This window comes from Mirounga leonina, unplaced genomic scaffold (genome assembly GCF_011800145.1).
Source record: "Mirounga leonina isolate KUSES-001 unplaced genomic scaffold, KU_Mleo_1.0 Mir_101595, whole genome shotgun sequence".
Lineage (NCBI taxonomy): Eukaryota > Metazoa > Chordata > Mammalia > Carnivora > Phocidae > Mirounga > Mirounga leonina.
This window is the reverse complement of record NW_023270158.1, coordinates 10,428,080-10,447,405: the sequence shown is the minus strand read 5'-3', so window position 1 is coordinate 10,447,405 and position 19,326 is coordinate 10,428,080. Positions and strand designations below refer to the sequence as shown.

Sequence of the window (19,326 nt, the reverse complement as noted above, 5' to 3'; positions counted from 1 at the left end):
CCCCCCCCCCCCCATGCCCCAGGAGCCTGGTGCGTATCAGTTACGCTGTTCGCTGTTCACAGTGAAGCTGGAGCCCCTGCCTGCGGAGAAGGCCTTTTAAAAGATTCAAGTTCTGTGGTTTGAGGACTTCTGAAAGAACGGAAGCAAGTCAGAGCTGGGCAGGGTTTGGTATCTGTACATCTGCGGGGCACCAGCCAGAATCTTCCCTCTCATCCCTGTCCTCTCTTGCCACACCCACGTTAAGCCCAGCACTCGTTTATTGTACGCGGGTTTACAGGGGTGCGCAGGGCTGCTGGCTGCCTGGCAGACAGTAGACAAAACGGCTGGGGGGTGGGGGGCGCGACTTTTCCTCTTTGGACGGCTGTCCAGCCAGGGTGTTCCGCCTGGTCACGCTCCACTTCCCTCTTACCTGAGCGTTTCGGGGAAAGAGGTGAGATGAGTGGACCCCAAGGGCCCCAGCTGGTTCGTCCAGCCTGGGGCGCTGGCCGGCCTGGGGGCCTTCCTCTCCCACCCTAAGGCCAAGGTCTGGGCTCAGGCGAGGAGCCAGCGTCAAGGCAAACCTCCCTCAGCGGGTAGCAAGTAACGGATGGGTGTCTGCCGGACGCAGAGCTTGTCAAGCTCCGGCAGCTCCTTCGCTCAAGACGTGGGCAGCTTTTCAATATGCGTTTTAGAAGCCGAAGGCTGCCTGCCCCTTTGAACCCGAGGAAGAACCGCTGCTCGCTGCTCGGAGCTCAGGAGGCCCGAGCCAACTCTCAAGTGTTGATCCGGCAAGTAATTGCCAAACTCCCCTGAGCAGTCATGGAAAAGAGTGGATCTGATGCTGGCAGGCACTACACTTGGTCATCCCTGGAGCTGAAGTTGGTCCTCCCCTATATCATCCAGTCCCTTCACCATCTTTTAAAAAAGAACATAAATTTTTAAATCGGTGTGTGCTATGAACTAGCTACCTAGCCGACCTGCTTTTTGCATTTCTGACACATGTGTATTTCAAAGGAAGAAAACGATGAGGTGTCATTTGGCATCCAGGTCTGCCCTTTTTTAGCTTCTCCAGGGGGAGCCGTAGTATGTGAAGGGGGGGAGCTCATCTTCGCCTGCCGGTGCCCACCTCTTTCCCACTGGGGGTTATTTAGAGCCTGGGCTCAGGCGGGGAGCCGCCCAAAAGTGTGGTTTTACATTTGCTGGTGCTCACTGCAGCAGGGGGCAACAGAAAGCGCTTGGTGAACCGGTTTTCTCTCCTGGTCCTGAAGTTTCAGGTGTGGACCGGCGGGGGGGTGGGGAGGGGTGGCGGGCTGCCAGCAGTGCAGACCCGGGTCCCAGGCTGGGGCAGCCCCGGATCTTTCATATTAGCGAGGGTAGAGCCACTTATTCTCTCGAGCTCATATTTTTGGTAAACAGGTCGTAAGCCATTTTACAGCATCTTAATGGTTTCCTATTTGCCTTAATTGTCGCAGTAATAACTGCAATGACGGGGTAGGGTTTCAGTTAAATTGACTTCCCCTGAGATGGGCAGGGTTTGTAGTGGGCACTGGAGTCAGGAGGTGCGCAGAATTTTGTTTAATCAAAAAATTACCCCACTGAACTCTTAACAAGCTTAACATATCTCCAGAGGGTAATGGGGAGTATGACCTAAGGGGAGAGGGAGGGAAGGGGGGGGATAGAGAGATGGAGGGAAAGGCAAAGAGCTGGAGAGGGAGAGAGAGAGAAGCGGGGAGGGGGGAGAGTAGGGTGGGGAGGGAGGCAGAAGAAAAAATTTCAAGGCAGAGAGACACCAAGGGCAGGAAGAACATTTTTGGTTGAATACCGAGTTCTCCCATGTAATGTTAGGACAGAAGAGGCCGTAAGCATTGTGTGCCTGTGTGTTTCTTGTCCAACTCTGGCTAAAGGGAGAGTGGGGGCAAATCCGAAGACCCAGTTAGGCTTACGGACTAAAGAAGCCCCCCTTGTCCCTTGTGAATATAGTCTGATACGATATAATACCCTATATCCAGCGATGCGCTGTGTGTTTTTATGTTTTCAATCAAATAGCAGGCACTTGGGTGATGAAGGAATCACGATGCCCATCTGTTTGGGGGTGAGGGCGGGCAGCCAGGGGAGACCCTAATGGAGGAGGCCTGCCAGCAAGGGGAAGGTGGCTGAGAGGGCTTGCCAGAGCCTGCTGTGACCTCCTGTCTGTGTGTTGCTTTCTTACAGGGAGGAATTGGCCATGAGGCTGGACTTGACGGAGGCCCGAGTCCAGGTGAGCTGCACCACAGGGACAGAGAGGAAGGAGGGGGAGGAGTGGGGAGAGGAGTGGGAGAGAGAGGGGGGTGGATGGGTTGGGGGAGTGAGACCCCCTTCATAAAATGAAGAGAAGCAGAATCAGAAAAAAATAGACCCAAACACTCATGCACAGAAAGATTAAAATGTGAAGAGCTGGGAGGTTGGAGGGGAAGGTTTCTGGGTTTGGGAGCCTTGAGGAAGGAGTGAGTCCAGGATCAGAAGAGGGGTTTCAGGGTCCCTGCACAGCAGTCAGGAGCCCCCCGGTTCCACCGCCCCTATAGGAAACAATCGGAGGACTGACTTCTCCTGATTGAAATAATGGGATGGAGCATGGATTTGGTTGTTAGACAAATCCGCTCAGCTCCAAGCAGGTATTTGGCTGCGATTAAGTCTCCAATCGGGCTTCATAAAAGCCCACTTAGTGCTAGAACAAACAGGGCCATTTGAAGGCAAAATGCTGTTTGATTTTCCCTCCGCCCTCACAAGGAGCTGGCTAATGCTATTTGATTTCCCATTTTTTATAGCAATGAGCCCACATTGATCTAATAGGGAGTGAGTGCAATGCTATTAAAGGTGTTTGCAGCCCCATACCAGAGTGCATTTCCGAACCCAGGCCTCATAACCAAAGAGACGATCAACACTGGGCAGCCCCGATGGCCAACAGAAAACAGATGTCCCTGGGTTAGGAGCTGAGTGAATCACTTTACAGTCAAAATCAAGCGCTGATAAAGCACAATAAATTCCATATGGCTCATTTAATACACAACAGCTTCTTGCATTAGAGGGCTAATGATGAGGCCTGTCCCCTCCTTTCTGTTGACACATTTCTCCATTGTCAAACAGAGATGTGACAGCAACTCCGTATTTTCAGCTCAGGGGAACGAGTCGTGGGAAAGTTAAATAACTTTTAAAAAGAAAGAGAGCGCCCCCTCCCCTTCTCCTCTCTCCCTATTCACTGGAGAAGATGTAATTAAGTGAATATGAATTATTAGAGTCCTTTCGTTTACCTTTGGGGGGCCTCAGAGGTATTAATTCAATAATGAGGAATTGCAGGGGGACATCTTGATGATTGCAGTTGAGCCGGGAGAGACGATCTGTCTGCAAAAGGTTTCCACGTTCTTTGAGGGCATTCTGCCTCCGCTGCCCCCCTCCCTTCCTTTACTGCTTTCACTGCCATCGAAGAGTGGTGGATATTCTCGTCTAGACAGATTTGGATACACAAAAGCTGCCCACCCAGCCTGGTCCCATCTAGTCTTACTTTTTCAAGCCTCTGAATTTCCACACTACAGTGTTTCTCCAATTCACAAACAGATTGTTTGAGGGCTGTAGAATCTTATGGATGGGCCCCCTTTCAGCAGAATTTGAAATAATCAACCGATGTGGATTCTCGATTTCTCTTGCCAAAGGTGGCTGTCTAGAAGTGAAGCCCAGCTTAGATACCAGGGCTAGTACGACAAGCTCCAAGTGTGTATATATGAAAGGCACGGATGTCTTCACATTAAAAAAAAAGACACACAAAGTCCTCTGGGATCATTTACATTATATTTTCCTATAACTCTGTATAGCCCTGGAGTTCATTCTTAATTTTTAGACTTGTGTGCAGGCATCAACCCAAGCCTAAAAATATTAATGCCTTCAGGGGAGAAGGAGCATATCTTATTAGCTGTGGGTGTGATGAGCAGGTCACATAAAAATAATTTCATGCTCCTGGGAGTTATTTTTAGACCATGGTAGCTGCCACATTTCAGGTAAAGGTCTCTACTAAAACTGCTTTCTATTAACAATTAGGAAGATACCTTGTGCTGGAAACCTCCCCCAAGCCTAGAACTGTCTTATTTAAATAACCTGTTTAAACCACATCCCGCAAAGAAATCAAGGGCCTGTTAGCTCTGAAGATGTGTAAAGTCTACAGGTAGCCCGCACTCTGATTTCTGTTTGTCCAGGGATTGCTGCGTACCTGGGCCTGGCAGGCAGCACCTTCCTGGCTAGAACCAAGCCCTGCATAGAGCCCCCGCAGAGAGCAGGCCCCAGGCCCCAGATTCCCTTTCCGGGAGAACTGCCCCCCCCCCAATGTATGCTTGTTTGCTGGGGTAAACCCAGCTTTTCCCTCCTGCCCAGCTTTCCTCAAGCTCCAGAATCCAGCTTAGTGCTCTTAGGTGTTCAATAAATATTTCTGGAAAGAATAAACGAACCGCCTCCCCGAGATCCCCTTTTCCACACAGCAGGGATTTTGCCAGCTCTTGGGTAAACCTGAAATAGGCGGAACCCGCTGGTATGCAGCAGAGAGCCGGTATGTGTTCATCTCTGGGTGGCTGCCCACTGCCAAGAGTCACTGTCCAAGGCGAGCTTTCACATGCTTTAGGTTATTCATTCCACATAACAGCCTTATGAGTGAAGTTTTATTATCACCATTTTACAGATTAGAAAACTGAGGTTGAGAGGTTTTTAAGCGACGCGTCTAGAGATGCGCTGCAAGCAGATGGCAGCGGAGACGTTTAAACCTCGGTTTCCCTATCTCTGAACACTCGGGACTACTTTCTTCCAACTTGGAAAGGAACTAGGCTGTTTGAAATACGCGCTGGAAAGGCTTTGCTTGCCCTATGCTTCCTGCTGGCTTTAAGTTTGGGCTCCTTTTCGCCACCAGTTTGTTTGGCCCCCAGAGGTGTCTTCGGATAACCTGAGGCCAGAGAGGGGCGAGTGGGCGCCGGCCTCGGTGGAAAGGAGGAGGGGCCCCCGCAGCACTAAGGGGGGTGGCGAGGAGGCCGGGGCGCGCTCCCCCCCCACCCCCCACCCCCAGCGGCCCGCCGACCCCGGCTCTCTCCGCCTTGCAGGTCTGGTTCCAGAACCGTCGGGCGAAGTGGCGCAAGCGGGAGAAGGCGGGCGCGCAGACCCATCCTCCCGGGCTGCCCTTCCCCGGGCCGCTCTCGGCCACCCACCCGCTGAGCCCCTACCTGGACGCCAGCCCCTTCCCTCCGCACCACCCAGCGCTCGACTCGGCCTGGACGGCCGCCGCCGCCGCCGCCGCCGCCGCCTTCCCGAGCCTACCTCCGCCTCCCGGCTCGGCCAGCCTGCCGCCCAGCGGGGCGCCGCTGGGCCTGAGCACTTTCCTCGGAGCCGCTGTGTTCCGACACCCGGCCTTCATCAGCCCTGCGTTCGGCAGGTAACGCGCGGCCTCGGGGAGTCTGTCTGTCTGTCTGTCTCATACACACACAGAGGCTGGGGTCAGGGAGGAGGCCGGAGACAGGAGACAGGCAGCGGCTCCACATCTTCGCTCTTTGGCCAACTCCCAGAGATTTAGCCAAAGAAAATACTCTCTAATTTTGCCTCAAACAGTGTGGCTCTCGAAGGGAATGACTTGGGACCGAGCAGCAAAGGGGAGGGCGGTGGCAGTAACAACAGCCGTGACAACTGGGAGTGTTCAGTGAAAGCTGTAAAAGTCCCAGTTGAAGGCAGCAGCCGCTCAGACCATAGGTGGTTATGTGTGTAACCGTGTACACGTGTAGCCGACAGAGCTGGGACGACTCTGCAAATTTTGCAAAAATCCTTCCCCATGCTCCAAAGCCTGGCAGAGGAACACAGCTCTGGTTTCCACAGGAGCCCTGGAGCCACCGGCCCTCTGGGTGCAAAGAATTCTTTCTTCTTCCCCAGACTCTAACTTCCCTGTCACTCAAGTGACCCGCTGCCAACCATACCCCATATGTGCAACCCCCGACCCGCACGGCGGCACAAGACAACGGAATAAAAGAAACAATTCATCGTATATTATAATTCCCTTTCTTTAAATGAACATCGAATGATGAAATAAAAAGTCTGTATAATCACCCAGACAAAGAAACAAAGGAGGGATGTATTAAGTTGGAAAGTGCAGTGAAAATAAAACTGAATGCAGCTTCAGTGATCTCTCTTTGGGAGAACAAAGAAATAATAGATTCATCCAACTGCGCAGCCACTTAACAAAAATCATCTCAGAGAAAAGTTTCCAAAAAAGACACTAAGTAAAAGTAGTTTCATGTAACAAACTGATAAAATAAACAGCGAGTGCACTGAAGTGTAGTTAGTGACTCAGTTTACCTATGGAAACAGGGCATCGTACACCCCCTCCAGGCCACACTTTATTAGTTTTTCTGGGAAAACAACTTTAAGTCCTGTGTCCCTCCGAACCACCCCCCCCCCGCCCCCTTTTCCTTTCGACAAGTGACTTGTAGAAGCTGGCAAAGCACGGCTGGAGTACCAGACTTCGAGATTTGGAGAGGCTGCAAGAGGAGTGCGGTGGGGGTGGCATGAGGGGTGGAGGGGGGCTTGGGAGAAGCGGGAGGCTCTCCTCGAACCCTAGTGGGCGCATTTCTAATCGTGGAAACTCCGAGTCGGCCCTGCAGGAGTTCGGAGCCGGAACCCTTCGAGCGGGGGAGGGGGGGGAAGGGACATGAGGGGGGCTTGGAGGTGGTAGTGTCGGGTGGCCAGGGGTGGCTCTGGCCTCAGCTTCAGGTCCGCTGTGCTGTGCGAAGGGGGTGGAGGCGCGGCGAGAAGCAATCCCGGCGCCGCCTGGAGTTGGTGGCACGGACTGGGATCCCAGGCTTGGGGGCCCAGGCTTGCGCGTCGCCGTGCACCGCGCGAGGGGGTCGCGGGTTCGGGGGCTCTCTGGGGCACGAGGCTGCAGGACGCAGGGAAGGCGACGGGGCAAGAGTGTCGCCGCGCCGGGACGCGGGGCGTCTGGCGGGTCGGAGCGGCCTGTCGAGCGGAAATCAACAGGCGGGCGCCCCCCACCCCCACCTCGCCGTCGTTGGCTGGACACCGGCGGCTCAGTCTGGCGCGGGAGGGTGGCCGGGTCGGCGGCAAGGCCAGCAAACCAGGCCAGCTTTTCCAGGGCAAAAGGAGCCCCCGGCCGAGAAGGCGCCCTAGGGAGAGTACAAAGTCTGCAGCGTAGGTCTTGATCAGTTTTCACTCCACCTTCTCCCTTCTTTCTCTTTTTTTTATTCCTCCCTCTATCTCTCTTCTCCTTTTTCTCTTTGTCTTTCTTCTCTCCCCTGGCAATGGGAGCTCCCCGTCTGAGAATACAGCCCCTTCTTATGCGAAAGCACAGAATCCAGGCACTTGGGCCGTTGGCTTTTGGGCCACAAGACCTGCCTCCGCCCTGGCCCTGATCCCTTCAGAATACCAGGCCCCTTGGCCTTTCCACACCCCCCCCGCCCCCTCCGTCGGTTCCCTCCTCTAGTAAAGTCCTCTCGGAGCACCTCAGCCTCCCACCCATGCTCCCACCTGCTCCGCAGCCCGTGGCCCACCCTAGCCCTGCGACTCTGGGCTTCTTGCGGCGGCGCCCGTCTGCACCCCTGTGTGGCCCTCTGCTCCCCCGGTGAGAGGCGGCGGGAAACGCTGCCTACCCCCGCCTCCCCTGCCCCCCGCCCCCCGCCCGGCGCTGCGCTCAGCTCCCGAGGCCGTGACCGCGCTGTTTGCTCTCCCTGCAGGCTCTTTTCCACCATGGCCCCCCTGACCAGCGCGTCGACCGCGGCCGCGCTCCTGAGACAGCCCACGCCGGCCGTGGAGGGCGCGGTGGCGTCGGGCGCGCTGGCCGACCCGGCCACCGCGGCCGCAGACAGACGCGCCTCTAGCATAGCGGCGCTGAGGCTCAAGGCCAAGGAGCACGCCGCGCAGCTCACGCAGCTCAACATCCTGCCGGGCACCAGCACGGGCAAGGAGGTGTGCTAAAGGCTGCCCTCCACCCTCGCGCCCCGGGCGCACCCCGAAAGGTCACCTCACTCAGCACCACTCAAGACCAAATGGAAACAGAGGACCAGCACACTCCCGAGACGGCACTGAGAGAGCGCAGCCGCCTTCGCAGCAGCCTGGATGCGGGCAAGGCAGCTCCTGGCGCTCCCGGACGTGGCACCTCCTCGGCTGGCTGTCCACCCGCCCCTGCCCCTGCCCCTGCCCCCTGTCCCCGCCACTGCCAACCTCACTCCCCCTCGAACGTCCACTCTCTCCCGTTCTTACTTTGCTGAAAATATCGGGGAGGTTTTCTCTCCAAGACACCTGGTACTGAAGTTAAAAAATTAGAAAACCCAACCCCCCCTCCCTTCTGGCACCCCACTTAGCTTTTTTTTTTTTTAAACAGCATTTTGGCGCTCTAAGTTGATCTCCCCAGCGTGGGCCCCGGTGTGAAGCCAGGGCCAGGGAAGCGAATGCGAATCTGTAAGATAGCTAACAGTGCACTTAACAGAAAGGGGCGTCTTGTTCTTGTTCTCTTCTTTATCATACACCAACCAAGGTTTTTATATCAAACCAAAGGGAATTACTCTGCTAGAATATGGACTGTTGAAGTCACCAAACTGTGATTATTGATTCTGTACATACCATTGTTATTAAAAAAAAAAAAAAAGAACAGAGCTTTGTATATTTGAAATGTTATAACGCAATTGCACTCAGCGTGGTATGGTAAAAGTTTGTCCTCCTGTAGATTCTTACTGTGTTGTAGATACGGTAGGGTTCCTAGACAAATATTTATGTACTCAAGCCCTTTATTTAACTTATTAACTGTAGAGGCTTCCGAAACCTTCAAGATAAAGGCAATGGTACAGTACTTTTGTGTAATGTGTAATTGTTATCACTTTTCCTTGCTATCTAGTGGAGAAGTGTCACGCTCAAAATAAAAAAAAAATTATATGTTTAACAAAAGGAAGTGTGAATGCTCTATGCAGGCGCTATGGGGTCAGCAGACCCGGGGCCCCCCAGAGGCCAGGGGTGGGCTCTGGCTCCCCGGCACCTCCTCGGTTCATCTGCAAGCGCGTTTTCCTGGCAGAGGCCCCAGGTTTGAATGTGATCCTCAAAGGGATTCGGGTTTCCTTCCATAAGTTAAGAACGCCGCCGCAGCGCTTTCCGCCGCATCTCGGCTCCCCCGGGTCGTGCCGCAGCGGGCGCTGAGGGTCCGGGGCTACGGACGTGGGGTGGGCCCGAGGGGGGTCGGTGGGTGGACGGTAGGCGTTGTTGACGGTGGAGATAGAAATTTGAAGCGAGCGGGAGTCTTGGCTCGGAAGGTGAAGGAAACTGTTCGTGGAAAGTGCCACGTAGCAAGGAAGTGCGCAGTCCGAGATGACAGGTAATGGCGAGAGCAAGAAGCCCAGGCGCTGGCTTCCGAGGGGGCGGGCTCCACAGTATACCCGCGGGGAGGAGGGTGCGCGCGTGTGTGTGTGGGTGAGAGAGAGAGAGAGAGAGAGAGAGAGAGAGAGAGAGAGAAGAGACCGAGAGGGGGAGAGGGAGAGGGAGAGAGAGAACGCAGAAACAGTGATGGAAAGGCAGCGAGGAGTATCCAAGTGGCAGATCTTAACTCGACAAATGTCATTACATCACTTATCCAGGCACTGGGAAATGTATACATTTTAAAAAATCTAAACAACTCAGGTTTCTTGAGAGGAGACCCGCACAGATTTGCAATCTGTAACCCCCTCGGCGCACTCCTCCCCGCGCCGGGAACCGTGGCTTCTCCCCTCCCTTCCCCCCTCCCCCCCCTCCCGGCCCTTCCTGCGCCCCTCCCGGTGACCGCGGAGTAAGCCCGCCCGCGGGGGCTGGGTCTCGCCGACGCTCCCAGGGTGATGGGAAAGGGAAGAGAAGCTTAATTAGTTTCAATTTGTAGTAATTAGCGCGCCGGACCTTTGGGGAGAGGGGCAGGCGGGGGGTGGGGTGCTGTCGCGGCGTGACTACCGGGCTCGCGGAGCGGGTGCCAGCCGCCCCGCCAGGCCGTGGGCCAGTCGGGCGCCGTGGGGGGCGGGGGCGAGTCTCCGGGCCGGCCGTCGGCCTCCGCGCGCACTCCCGGGCCGCGCCCTGCTGAAGGGGGGGGCGGGTCCCCTTGCGGCTGGGGAGCGCAAGTGTGCGCGGCCGAGGGGCAGGTGCGCGGTCGGGCAGAGGTCGGCGGCAACTCGGGGGGGGGGGGGGCGGGGTAACCCGCTCGGCAGCTGCCGCGCTCAGGCCCGGGTGTCCTCGGCTCGCCCACCCTGCCCTGAAATCCGGAGCCCCTGCCTGCTGGGAAATTTGGGGAGCGCGCCCACGGGCTTCGCGGGCCCTGGGCCGTCGGGTGGGCCACCGCCGCCGAGCCCCAGCTCCGGACTCGCAAAGGGCGGAGCTCGAAAGCAGAAGCCCGGCCTGGGGCATGGGGGGGCGGGGGGGAGCAGGCCGGCCACCGCCTCTCCTCGGCCACTGCGGCCACACACTCCTTTCTCGACTTTAGCAGGCCCGGCGGGAACTTTCTAGGGCATCCCCTGGAGATCTGAGTGCCTCAAACCCCCAGGCTCCACCGCTGTCCGGGTGTGAAGGCCCTTTCCTGGCGTGGGCAGGGTTACTCTGGAGTTTGGAGGTGGGGATGGGGGAGTGCAGGAGAAGAGGGAGTGAGGGAAAGGTTTTTTGTTGTTGTTGTTTTTTGGTGGTCAATATCAATTTTCCGTCGATTTTGGTTTTTTGTTTAGGTACGGCTTTTTTTTCCTCTCCAGGCTGCCAGTTGGATGGCATACGAGAAACAGTACCATTCTTCCTGTTAATGAACTCTTTTTTAAGTCATTTTTTCTCATTTGACCCTTCCATGGAGCAGAAGCAAATTGCGTGAAATTACCTCCAAGGATTACATTTATTACTGGCCAATGAGAACCCCTCGCCTTGTTTTACAAACTCTTAATCCTATGTCATTCTGATGCCGCAAACAAGCCCGGTCCTGGGCCTCCTATTCTTTCAACTTTCCCCAGCTGGAGGGACCTCATTCTGCACTTAATATTCCCCATAAATATCACACGCTAAAGACCCCCTGACTTCCAGCAAGTCCACATTAAACATGTGACATGTCACGCATGACAAACTCTGAGTATCTTTTCAAAGAAGCATTAAAAGCAAAGAAACCAATTTTCTTCTCCTTCCAAACCTCCCCAAGTGCTGAATGATGGGGATTGGAAAGAGCCACTGGAGCGTACTTAGGGGGATTTTATGAGATTTTCCAGAATGATTTAATCTTATTGTGAGCATTATTAATGAATGGCAACCCAATTTGGCCCCAATATCTGGGAACGCGGTCACAATGCTGGGAGCGGCTGACCGCCACCCCCCCCAACCTTAAGCAAACCTCTTCCACCGAGGAGGACATGCCGAGCCCAGGGGAGTTCCGGAGAGCCCCTGCGATGGGGGCATAGCTGTCCCCCGTCACACCCAGGGCAGAATGCCCCACCACCTGCTTTCCCAGGGCCACCCCTACAGAGTCCTGGGGTGAGGGGTGATTGGGAGCCTCTGTGGGAAGGATGAGGGGAAGGGGAAAGTTAACTTGCTACATTTTCAGGCAGGCTAGTCGGGTCTGGATGAGGCCCTGGAAGGAAAGGCAAGAAGGGCATAATATGCACCATAATATTATCAGAAGGTGCCCCTGTGTTCTTCTGTCACCAACCACCCATGGCCTGGAGCGTGGACGGTTGGGGCGGGCATCGTAGGCTTGTGCTGGGGAAAACGGAAGGAACATGAATTAGAGAGAGGGACTATTGGAGAAGGTTTGGCACGACTCGGGACTTGAAACTCAGACTTCAGCTAAAGTCACCGGTTATTGGCCCCAGTTTCCCATTTTTTTTCCTCCCATTAGCCCACTCCTCCTCCCTAATTGGGGCAAACATTTATTACTGTTGTTTTGCATTTGTAGAACCCAGAGACGAGGCACCCGTGGTTCTCCTTTTCGTATCATTTTGAGTGCGGAGATCTTACCGGATTGGAAGAGGGGGGCTGATGTTAGAGGGAAGGAAATTGTACATGGGCTCGTGGAGCTTGCGTTTAGAGGGGGAAAAAATGTGTACGTGAGCATGTGTGCATGTGTATACACAGCAGTGTGTGTGGATGAAGGGGGGGGGGTCTTAAATGGGGCCTAAAAGGGTATTTTGGAACCCTGAGTCCCAGGGAGCAACTGCGTATTTCACCGCCAGCGGTAGGCTGGCTGGGGGGCGGGGAGGAGGAAACCCGCTACCTGACCGGGTGGGGGGAAAAAGCCTTTTACAAAGGAAAAAGTTGTGTTGTCTCTGGACGTTATTAACGGTCCACTTTGAAGTATACATTTTTTCCTTTAAAGAAAAGGGAGCGATTACCAGTTATACATTAAGAAATGTCATTCAGTCATTTTTATTCATGCTCCGGAAATCTTCGTAAAAGCCTGAATCATACTTCTACAAGCAGCAATTTTGTTAATCCAGGGGGTTATTACTCTGGGCCCTTATTAGGTTCTACACCACTGCCAAGCAATCCTATAACCCTCTCAAAAGAAGTTTACCTCCCTGTTATAAAACCAGTAGTGGTATTTATACTGTGCAATAATTAGTGTATTACTTGAATCCACTAACACGTTCATTTCATCTCCGCACAAAACCTCTAGTCTGCTTATCGAAAGCTTGTGCCTCCTTTGGGGCTGGTAAAGCGGTGAAAGAGTGAATTGAAGGCTCGCTGCACTTTCTCCTTTTGCCTCGCCTTAATTCCCATCTCTTTTTGCTCTCATCCAATTAGCACAGTGTATTAAGCGGTTTATCATCTCATAGTCAGCTATTGAGAGAAACAAGGCGAGCACTTTGCAATAGAACCTGCGCTCCTTTGACACCCTCAGGTACTTACATATTCCACTGTGCTATGAATAATAGAGGAAGAATGGAGCGCTAATTCCCTCATCAAAGAATGCCTTGTCTGCTGCTTTGCTCAACAACACCATTCTGATCAAAAGAAAAGCAATAAAGCTTAGCATAACAAAACGAAACCTACTTATTAGCTTAGTGGTTAAATTAATGCAGAGCCGCTGCTATTCAAAACCAAGGTTTGAAAACAGCCTCCAACAACCTGATAATGCTGCCTTCGGGATGAAGGAATTTTAATCTGAAATTTGAGGCTGGCTCAGATGAGTTAATCTATTAAACTGCTATAAGGAAGCTCCACAGCAAACCGTTCAATTAAGAAATATTTAGGTGAGGGGAGAGAGAGAATGAGAGAGAGAGAGAAAGGGAGAGAGAGGAGGGAGGGAGGGAAAGCAAGGTGGCTTTAAGTTTGGGATGGGAGCACTGAATGGAGGGTCTGGGGCTTGGTGTGTTTTCCTTAAAACCCTGACACAAGATAGGGAAATGTGTTTCTGGAGTTTCCTTATCTTTGCATCTCCCACCAAACGAATTTAAATGCTACATTTGGAAAAGCATGTTGATGTGCACGTGTGTTCGAGGTTAAGAGGTGGGGATGGGCAAGAGAAGGGGCTTGGTGGTCAAGGGAAGTGGATTCATCCCCTTTCCACATACCCTCCCGAACCCCCATCTGTGAACTTTGATTAGCCTCCAAGAGTCACAAGATTAACTCTGTTTCCTGGACAAATTAAAATCTTGAGCATGATCTGTGTAGGATTTTCAACTTCTGGCCTTCCCTCTGCCCCCTTTAAATGAAGGAGAGTTGAGAGTTAGCCAGCGGTGGGTGTCCAAGATAAATGTGTACCCTGTTGTAGACAGATTCTACTGCCTACATTCTACAGGAGAGGTGCCCTTTTCAGAGGCATGGGACCGTGAGAGGAGCAGGGTTCTTTTAGGGCACCGTTTCCCAACTGGCCCAGATAAAATTCAGCCCAGAGGTTTAGCCTGGCCCAGTGTTCAAAATTTTATTTAAAAAAAAAATTAGTTGCCAAGGCTTAGAATTTGAGCCACTTTACGGAATATCTGGATTCCTGGCTTTTCTTGAAAACCGGATCATGGGGCCACCCTGGGCTCCAGCCCTTCCAGCATCACTGAGTAACCTCTGCCCTCTTTGGACAGGACGTGCCCCTCTGGTCCACCACAGTCCCTGCCACTCTGTCCTGTGAGCCCGGCTCGTTTCATCCGCTCAGTCTTAGCACTTGAGCTTAAGATCCTCACCCAGCAGCCTGTGGAGACATGTGGGTAGGCTCCCCCTTGCAAAGTGGGTGGCATTTCTGCACCTGCCCCACCCATTGCCCTATCACTGACAAAAATCAAGGAGTAGAAACCTTTCTCGGAGAAAAGTGAGTGCTAAGGAAAAGTGAGTGCTTCTCCAGTGTTCTAATAGATCCACTGGAATTCTTAAAGTTGCAGTTGCAATTTTCTGTAAAATTCAGGAATCTATATGTGCCTCCCAGAAAAACCCCACAACTGGAGTTCCAGATCTGAACAAGAAAGCATCTATGGCAGGGCACCTGGGTGGCTCAGTTGGTTAAGCGTCTGCCTTCGGCTCGGGTCATGATCCCCGGGTCCTGGGATCGAGGCCTGCATCGGGCTCCCTGCTCGGCGGGGAGCCTGCTTCTCCCTCTGCCCCTCCACCCCCTTGTTCTCTCTTTCTCTCTCTCTCAAATGAATGGATAAAATCTTAAAAAAAAGAGAGAGAGAGAGAGAGAGAGAAAGCATCTATGGCTCCATTAGCTATTTTCGGGCCTGGGCCATGCTACGTCTAACTTTCTATAGATTTGCTACAGAAACAGGTCCTGCCCTCGTGGTGCTTGCTGGCTGGCTAGACGCAGAGACAAGAAACGGAGCAGTAATTAGTTATTTGAGTGTCCTGGAGTTTCTTGATGACCAAGTTCACGATAACTCTCTAATTGTATTTATCATAACCCCAGGTCCCAGAAACCAAGGAAAATATGCCTTCTCTTCAGAAAGCAATGTAGGGGCGTGGGCTCCAGAAGCACACATGGGAGAACCATCTCTAGAACCTTATATGACAAAAACCATGGAAATCACACTTATGCCCTTCGTTTCCCAAAGCAACGTAGCTGCTCCCACTTGTGACAGGTTGGGGAGCCTGAGGTACCAAGGCATTCATTAATTAACCGACAGGGCCGTACACCCAAAGTGTCTCTGCTTAGAACCTCTGTCTCTTATACAGAGGGGAAAGTGAGGGAGAGGAAAGAGAAAGCAAAGCAAGACAGAAGACGGTATCATCCTCACTGCTTTCACAAGGGCATTCACTAGGGTCCATGCTGAGTGACCTTTCTCCTGTGGGGGGCTTTTCTCCCAGGAGCCACTGGTCTTGTTCTCCAAAAGTAGACACCACTGGGCTCTTGGCTTAGCTCTCTGGCTGTCCAAGTCAGCAAAGCACATGAGAAACCTTACTTCGTCTCTTAAAGGACCCAAAGTCCACAGGAAATCCTCCCAAATGCTGCTCCGAACATTCGGACATACATCACTCAGGCATCTCAGAGCTGATTTCTGAGGTTTGGGATGGGGATGGCCTCCAGTCATCCCTTACTCCTGGCTGCCACCTCTAGCCAACATTTTGCACCTGATAAAGATTCACTGCAACTGCTTTCCTTTCAGAAAACTTTATTTAAGCAGGGGGGGAAAAAAGCACAACATATTTTTTCTTTTAGAAAAACAGATAGGTGGACCTTTTAAAAAAAATATAGCATAGTGTACAGGGGAAATATATTTTGTTAGTATAATCTTACCAATAATGTAATGGAAAGGCTGCTATATTGAAATACATTTGGCTTCCAGCAAAGAGGCACCACTGTGAAGAAATGAAAAAAAAAAAAAAGAAAAGAAAAGAAAAAACCAAAACAGCACCAGGGCTAATTAACCAAACCTCCTCCCAATTCTTCTGAATACAACACAAGGATCCTTGCCCCAACCTCTACATATTTTGAAGGAAATGTTATAGGATATCAAATTATTTTAAATGTGTTTTCCTACTCTGTAAACCTTACCTGGACTTTCTACTTAAGGGGAAAAAAAGGAATGTGAGTGTAAAACACCTGCCCAGTATGTGTGTGCACGTGCAACTCTGGAGCGATTCAGTAAACAAGTAAGCTCTGTTTAATCTATTTAGTAAATGCAAGGCGTCTCTATCTCCCCCCTCGGCTACCTATATAAAAGACAAGACTGAAAAGGACAGCCACTCCTGGAGCCAGCGGCTGGGGCAACAGTTGGGTTGACTGGGTTTAATTGGCGTGTGAAAAGGCAAAATGTTAGCGCTCCTACCAGGCTTCATAAATCTCTCTCTCTGGGGGCATCTCTGCTGAAGGCCCTGGGGCAAAGCCTGGGGTCCCCTGCATTCCAGCCACTCTCAATTAATTTCTCATCCCTCACCAACCCCTCCCCTCGAAATCCAGTCCCAAATACGAAGCAGCCAGCTCTTCAGCCGCTTTGCCGAGGGCTCTAGGCCGTGTTTCAATAGTAGGGTCTATACTGTGACAGGAAGGCTCTTCTGAGTTTCTCTGATGCTTGGTAGATGAGCGACTGGTGTGGTCCCCTGGTCCCCCGTCGGTCATGCGCCCCCACCCCCAAGCCACATGTGCCCAAACACGAGGCACGGTCCTAAAGGAAACGGGATGCCTGAGAAGCAGGCAGGGCCTGGGCGGAGGTGGTGGAGTTGCCAGGAAGCCGGGCGTCTTTCTTCACCCACCCTGCCGCCAACTTCTGGGCCTCCCTCACGGCCTCACGGCACAGTCAGCGAAGAGTTTGCTGAGGTTCACTTCCGAGTAGCCACTCCGGGACAAGAACTGCTCCGCCGTGTTCTTGAGTTTTTGGTAGTCCTGACGAACTTTGGAGGTAAAAAACTTCTTCCACTTATCTAAAAAGATATAAAAATAAAAGGTTTACAAGTCTCAGAGGTAGCGTCTTTAAAGACCATTGAGTATTTATTGGTCAAGCACTACAGAAGAGGGTGCGGATTCTGTTTGCAGTTCCGTGTCTCAGATGTCCTCATGGTCCCGTGGCTGGTCTACACCCGGGGCCAGTCCCATGCCGGTGGTTGGGGGGGGCGGGTGAGACCCCTAGATTCCTCTGTGGGAGCCTTTCTTCCTTTGCCCTGCCTGCCACTTGTCACCACCTAGCTGACTCAGCACATGGGGGACAGGCAGGGCCCGGCTCTACTGATGTGAGCTGCAGGTGCAGGGGTGCGAGCTGCAGGTGCAGCAGCCAAGGTGAGCCCCACCTGCAGCCACCACTCTCGCAGCGCTGTTGAGCATATGCATGCAACCGCATGCCAAGTATGGATGTGGCAGGAAAGACTTTGTCTCAAAGGAAGCCAGAGCCTCCCAGAGCAAGGTCCCAGGAGCAGCTGGGCCTAGTTGGCTTTGAGGCCCTTCGGTCTGTGTCCCTCTGCTATACAAAACACCTCTGTTGACAGAGGTGAGGGGTAGGCTGTCTGGAGAGCACCTGTCCATTGGTAAGAGTTCTTCTTCTTTGTCCACACTGTATGCCTGTGAACTTTGGGTATGCAGCGGCCCTTCCTCTGTTTCTTGCTGCTTCTACCCATTCATCTCTGGCCTTCCCACTCTGAGACGGGCACTACCAGCCAGAGAGGAGATCGTTCCTTTCCTTCCCCAGAGCCTGCTACCTCTTAACACTTGGTTCATTTAAAGGAGCAGTAGGGCCCAGACACCGAGGTCTGATCTGTTGAGGATAAGGGTGATCCCTAGGGGAGGCGACCTTGCCCCGGATGCTTAAGACGACACAGTTTTGGTTCAAAGCTGCTCAGGAACCCCATGAGGTGTTTGGAGAGGCCGACTTTAATTTTTTTAAATCCCCATTTGCTGGCTGAGCAAGATGGGAGGTTAAGTCACTCGCCCAAGGTCGCACAGCTGGAGATCTGGGATGAAGAAATGCCAGCCCAGGTATCCAGAACCCAGAGTCCACACTCACTTGTGCACCGCCCTCACCCTACCCTGCATGCCGGCTCCCAGAATGAGACACGCAGGCCCCCAGATGCCGGCCTGTGCCAAGCCAGGCTGCCCAGCGCCCCGGGAAGAGGAAAGCATCGGGAAGGAAACACGGAAGGGAGTGCACATCAACCACAAAAAGAAAAAGTCCACTGAAACAACAGAGCAACATTAAAGTCTACAAAACACCGGGAAAACTAAAGCTGGGTCTCAAGGTTTTTTGTTCCTTAGCTACACATTCGCATTTGTTCTCCACAACCTTTTCTAAATTACATCAATTGCCTTTCAAGAAACAGCAACAAAAAGTTTTGTGGCTAGGATTTAAATGCCCAAGGGGGTTGGAAAAAGAGAGGCGGGGGGGGGGGGGGGGGCATCGGTAGCTGACTACAGAAAGACACTTGGAAAGTTCTAATTACCGGAGTCTGGGAATCCACAACAATGGCCTGGAGCGGCCGCCGCCTCCCACGTCCCGCCTCCCGCCTCCCGCGTCCCGCCTCCCGGCAGGGCCAGCCTGCGGCCGGCGCCCCGTGCATGTGAATGACACAAGTGCAGGTGCTGACTAGGGCGCACGTTTCAAGAGCTGCCGGAATCAGGAGCAGGGGAGGAAGGGAGAGGGCATCGCTCCTGATGTGTTTACCTCCTCTGCTGATGGGATATTGACTTTTCCCACCAGGTTGGTTAGAAAGGGGACTATTTACGCTGCCATACAGCAGAGTCAGAATGACAACCAGCGTCCCTCGGTGCTCTTCTTCGTAAAAGACAAGTGGGACCGCCAGCATATCCCATAGCCGGTCAATACGGCCAAGGCACCATTGCACGCCAGTTCGACATGCAGATAAAAGCTCCCACTTGCTTCCCCAATGAGAATTTAATCAATAGCATATGGAAGGTCTTCTAGGAAACAGAACTGCAAGAGCAGGCACAGGCGCTTGGGCGGGGGAGGCTCACCCTTTGTGCTTTTTCTCGGCCCCCTTCAGGCACCTAGGCCCCCCACATTAGGCCTTGCATGAAACCGCTCTCCTGTTCACTGCTATGCCCACCACCGTAGAACTCAAGGGAAAATATCAGCGTTAAACGGTGGAAACCAGTTAGCGTGCCCAGGAACACCTGATTCCTTCTCCCTGCTCTGGTTTTTGGAGCCGGGAAAGAGGCCACGGGCACAGGCACTGCAGGTCAGGCACCTGATGACAACAACTGTTAAGAGAATCTAAGAGGCCATCCGTCAAGGGGCATCGAAGACCAGCCCAGCCCGGTCCACAGAGATGTCACAAGCCGGGGCTGTTGCTGTCTCAACAACCAGCACGAAAAATCCAAACTTCGTCATCTGGGGAGGGGAATGCTCTTTCTACACACAAATGCATCGGCAAAACATACTCCAGTGGCCTGAACCATCACTGGAAATCACTCATCTTAATACCCCAGCAAAGCGAATC

General features: G+C 52.9%; 2 protein-coding genes and 1 long non-coding RNA gene across 3 annotated transcripts in view; 2 read left to right on the top strand and 1 right to left on the bottom strand.

The window, feature by feature from the left end:
- The window catches only part of ARX (aristaless related homeobox), an 11,387-nt gene extending 2,465 nt beyond the window's left edge, over positions 1–8,922 (top strand). The window contains exons 3-6 of the mRNA XM_034994390.1: positions 1,452–1,470; positions 2,191–2,236; positions 5,091–5,419; positions 7,722–8,922. Of these exons, the coding sequence (XP_034850281.1) occupies positions 1,452–1,470; positions 2,191–2,236; positions 5,091–5,419; positions 7,722–7,962 (635 nt within the window). The 3' untranslated portion in view covers positions 7,963–8,922. The remainder of the gene's footprint in view (positions 1–1,451; positions 1,471–2,190; positions 2,237–5,090; positions 5,420–7,721) is intronic.
- A 320-nt stretch (positions 8,923–9,242) lies between these two features.
- The window catches only part of LOC118007848, a 25,941-nt gene continuing 15,857 nt past the window's right edge, over positions 9,243–19,326 (top strand). The window contains exon 1 of the long non-coding RNA XR_004678504.1: positions 9,243–9,349. This is a non-coding gene — a long non-coding RNA (uncharacterized LOC118007848). The remainder of the gene's footprint in view (positions 9,350–19,326) is intronic.
- Positions 15,548–19,326, bottom strand: part of POLA1 (DNA polymerase alpha 1, catalytic subunit) — a 296,908-nt gene continuing 293,129 nt past the window's right edge. Inside the window, exon 37 of the mRNA XM_035001019.1 lies at positions 15,548–16,803. Within this exon, the coding sequence (XP_034856910.1) occupies positions 16,661–16,803 (143 nt within the window). The 3' untranslated portion in view covers positions 15,548–16,660. The remainder of the gene's footprint in view (positions 16,804–19,326) is intronic.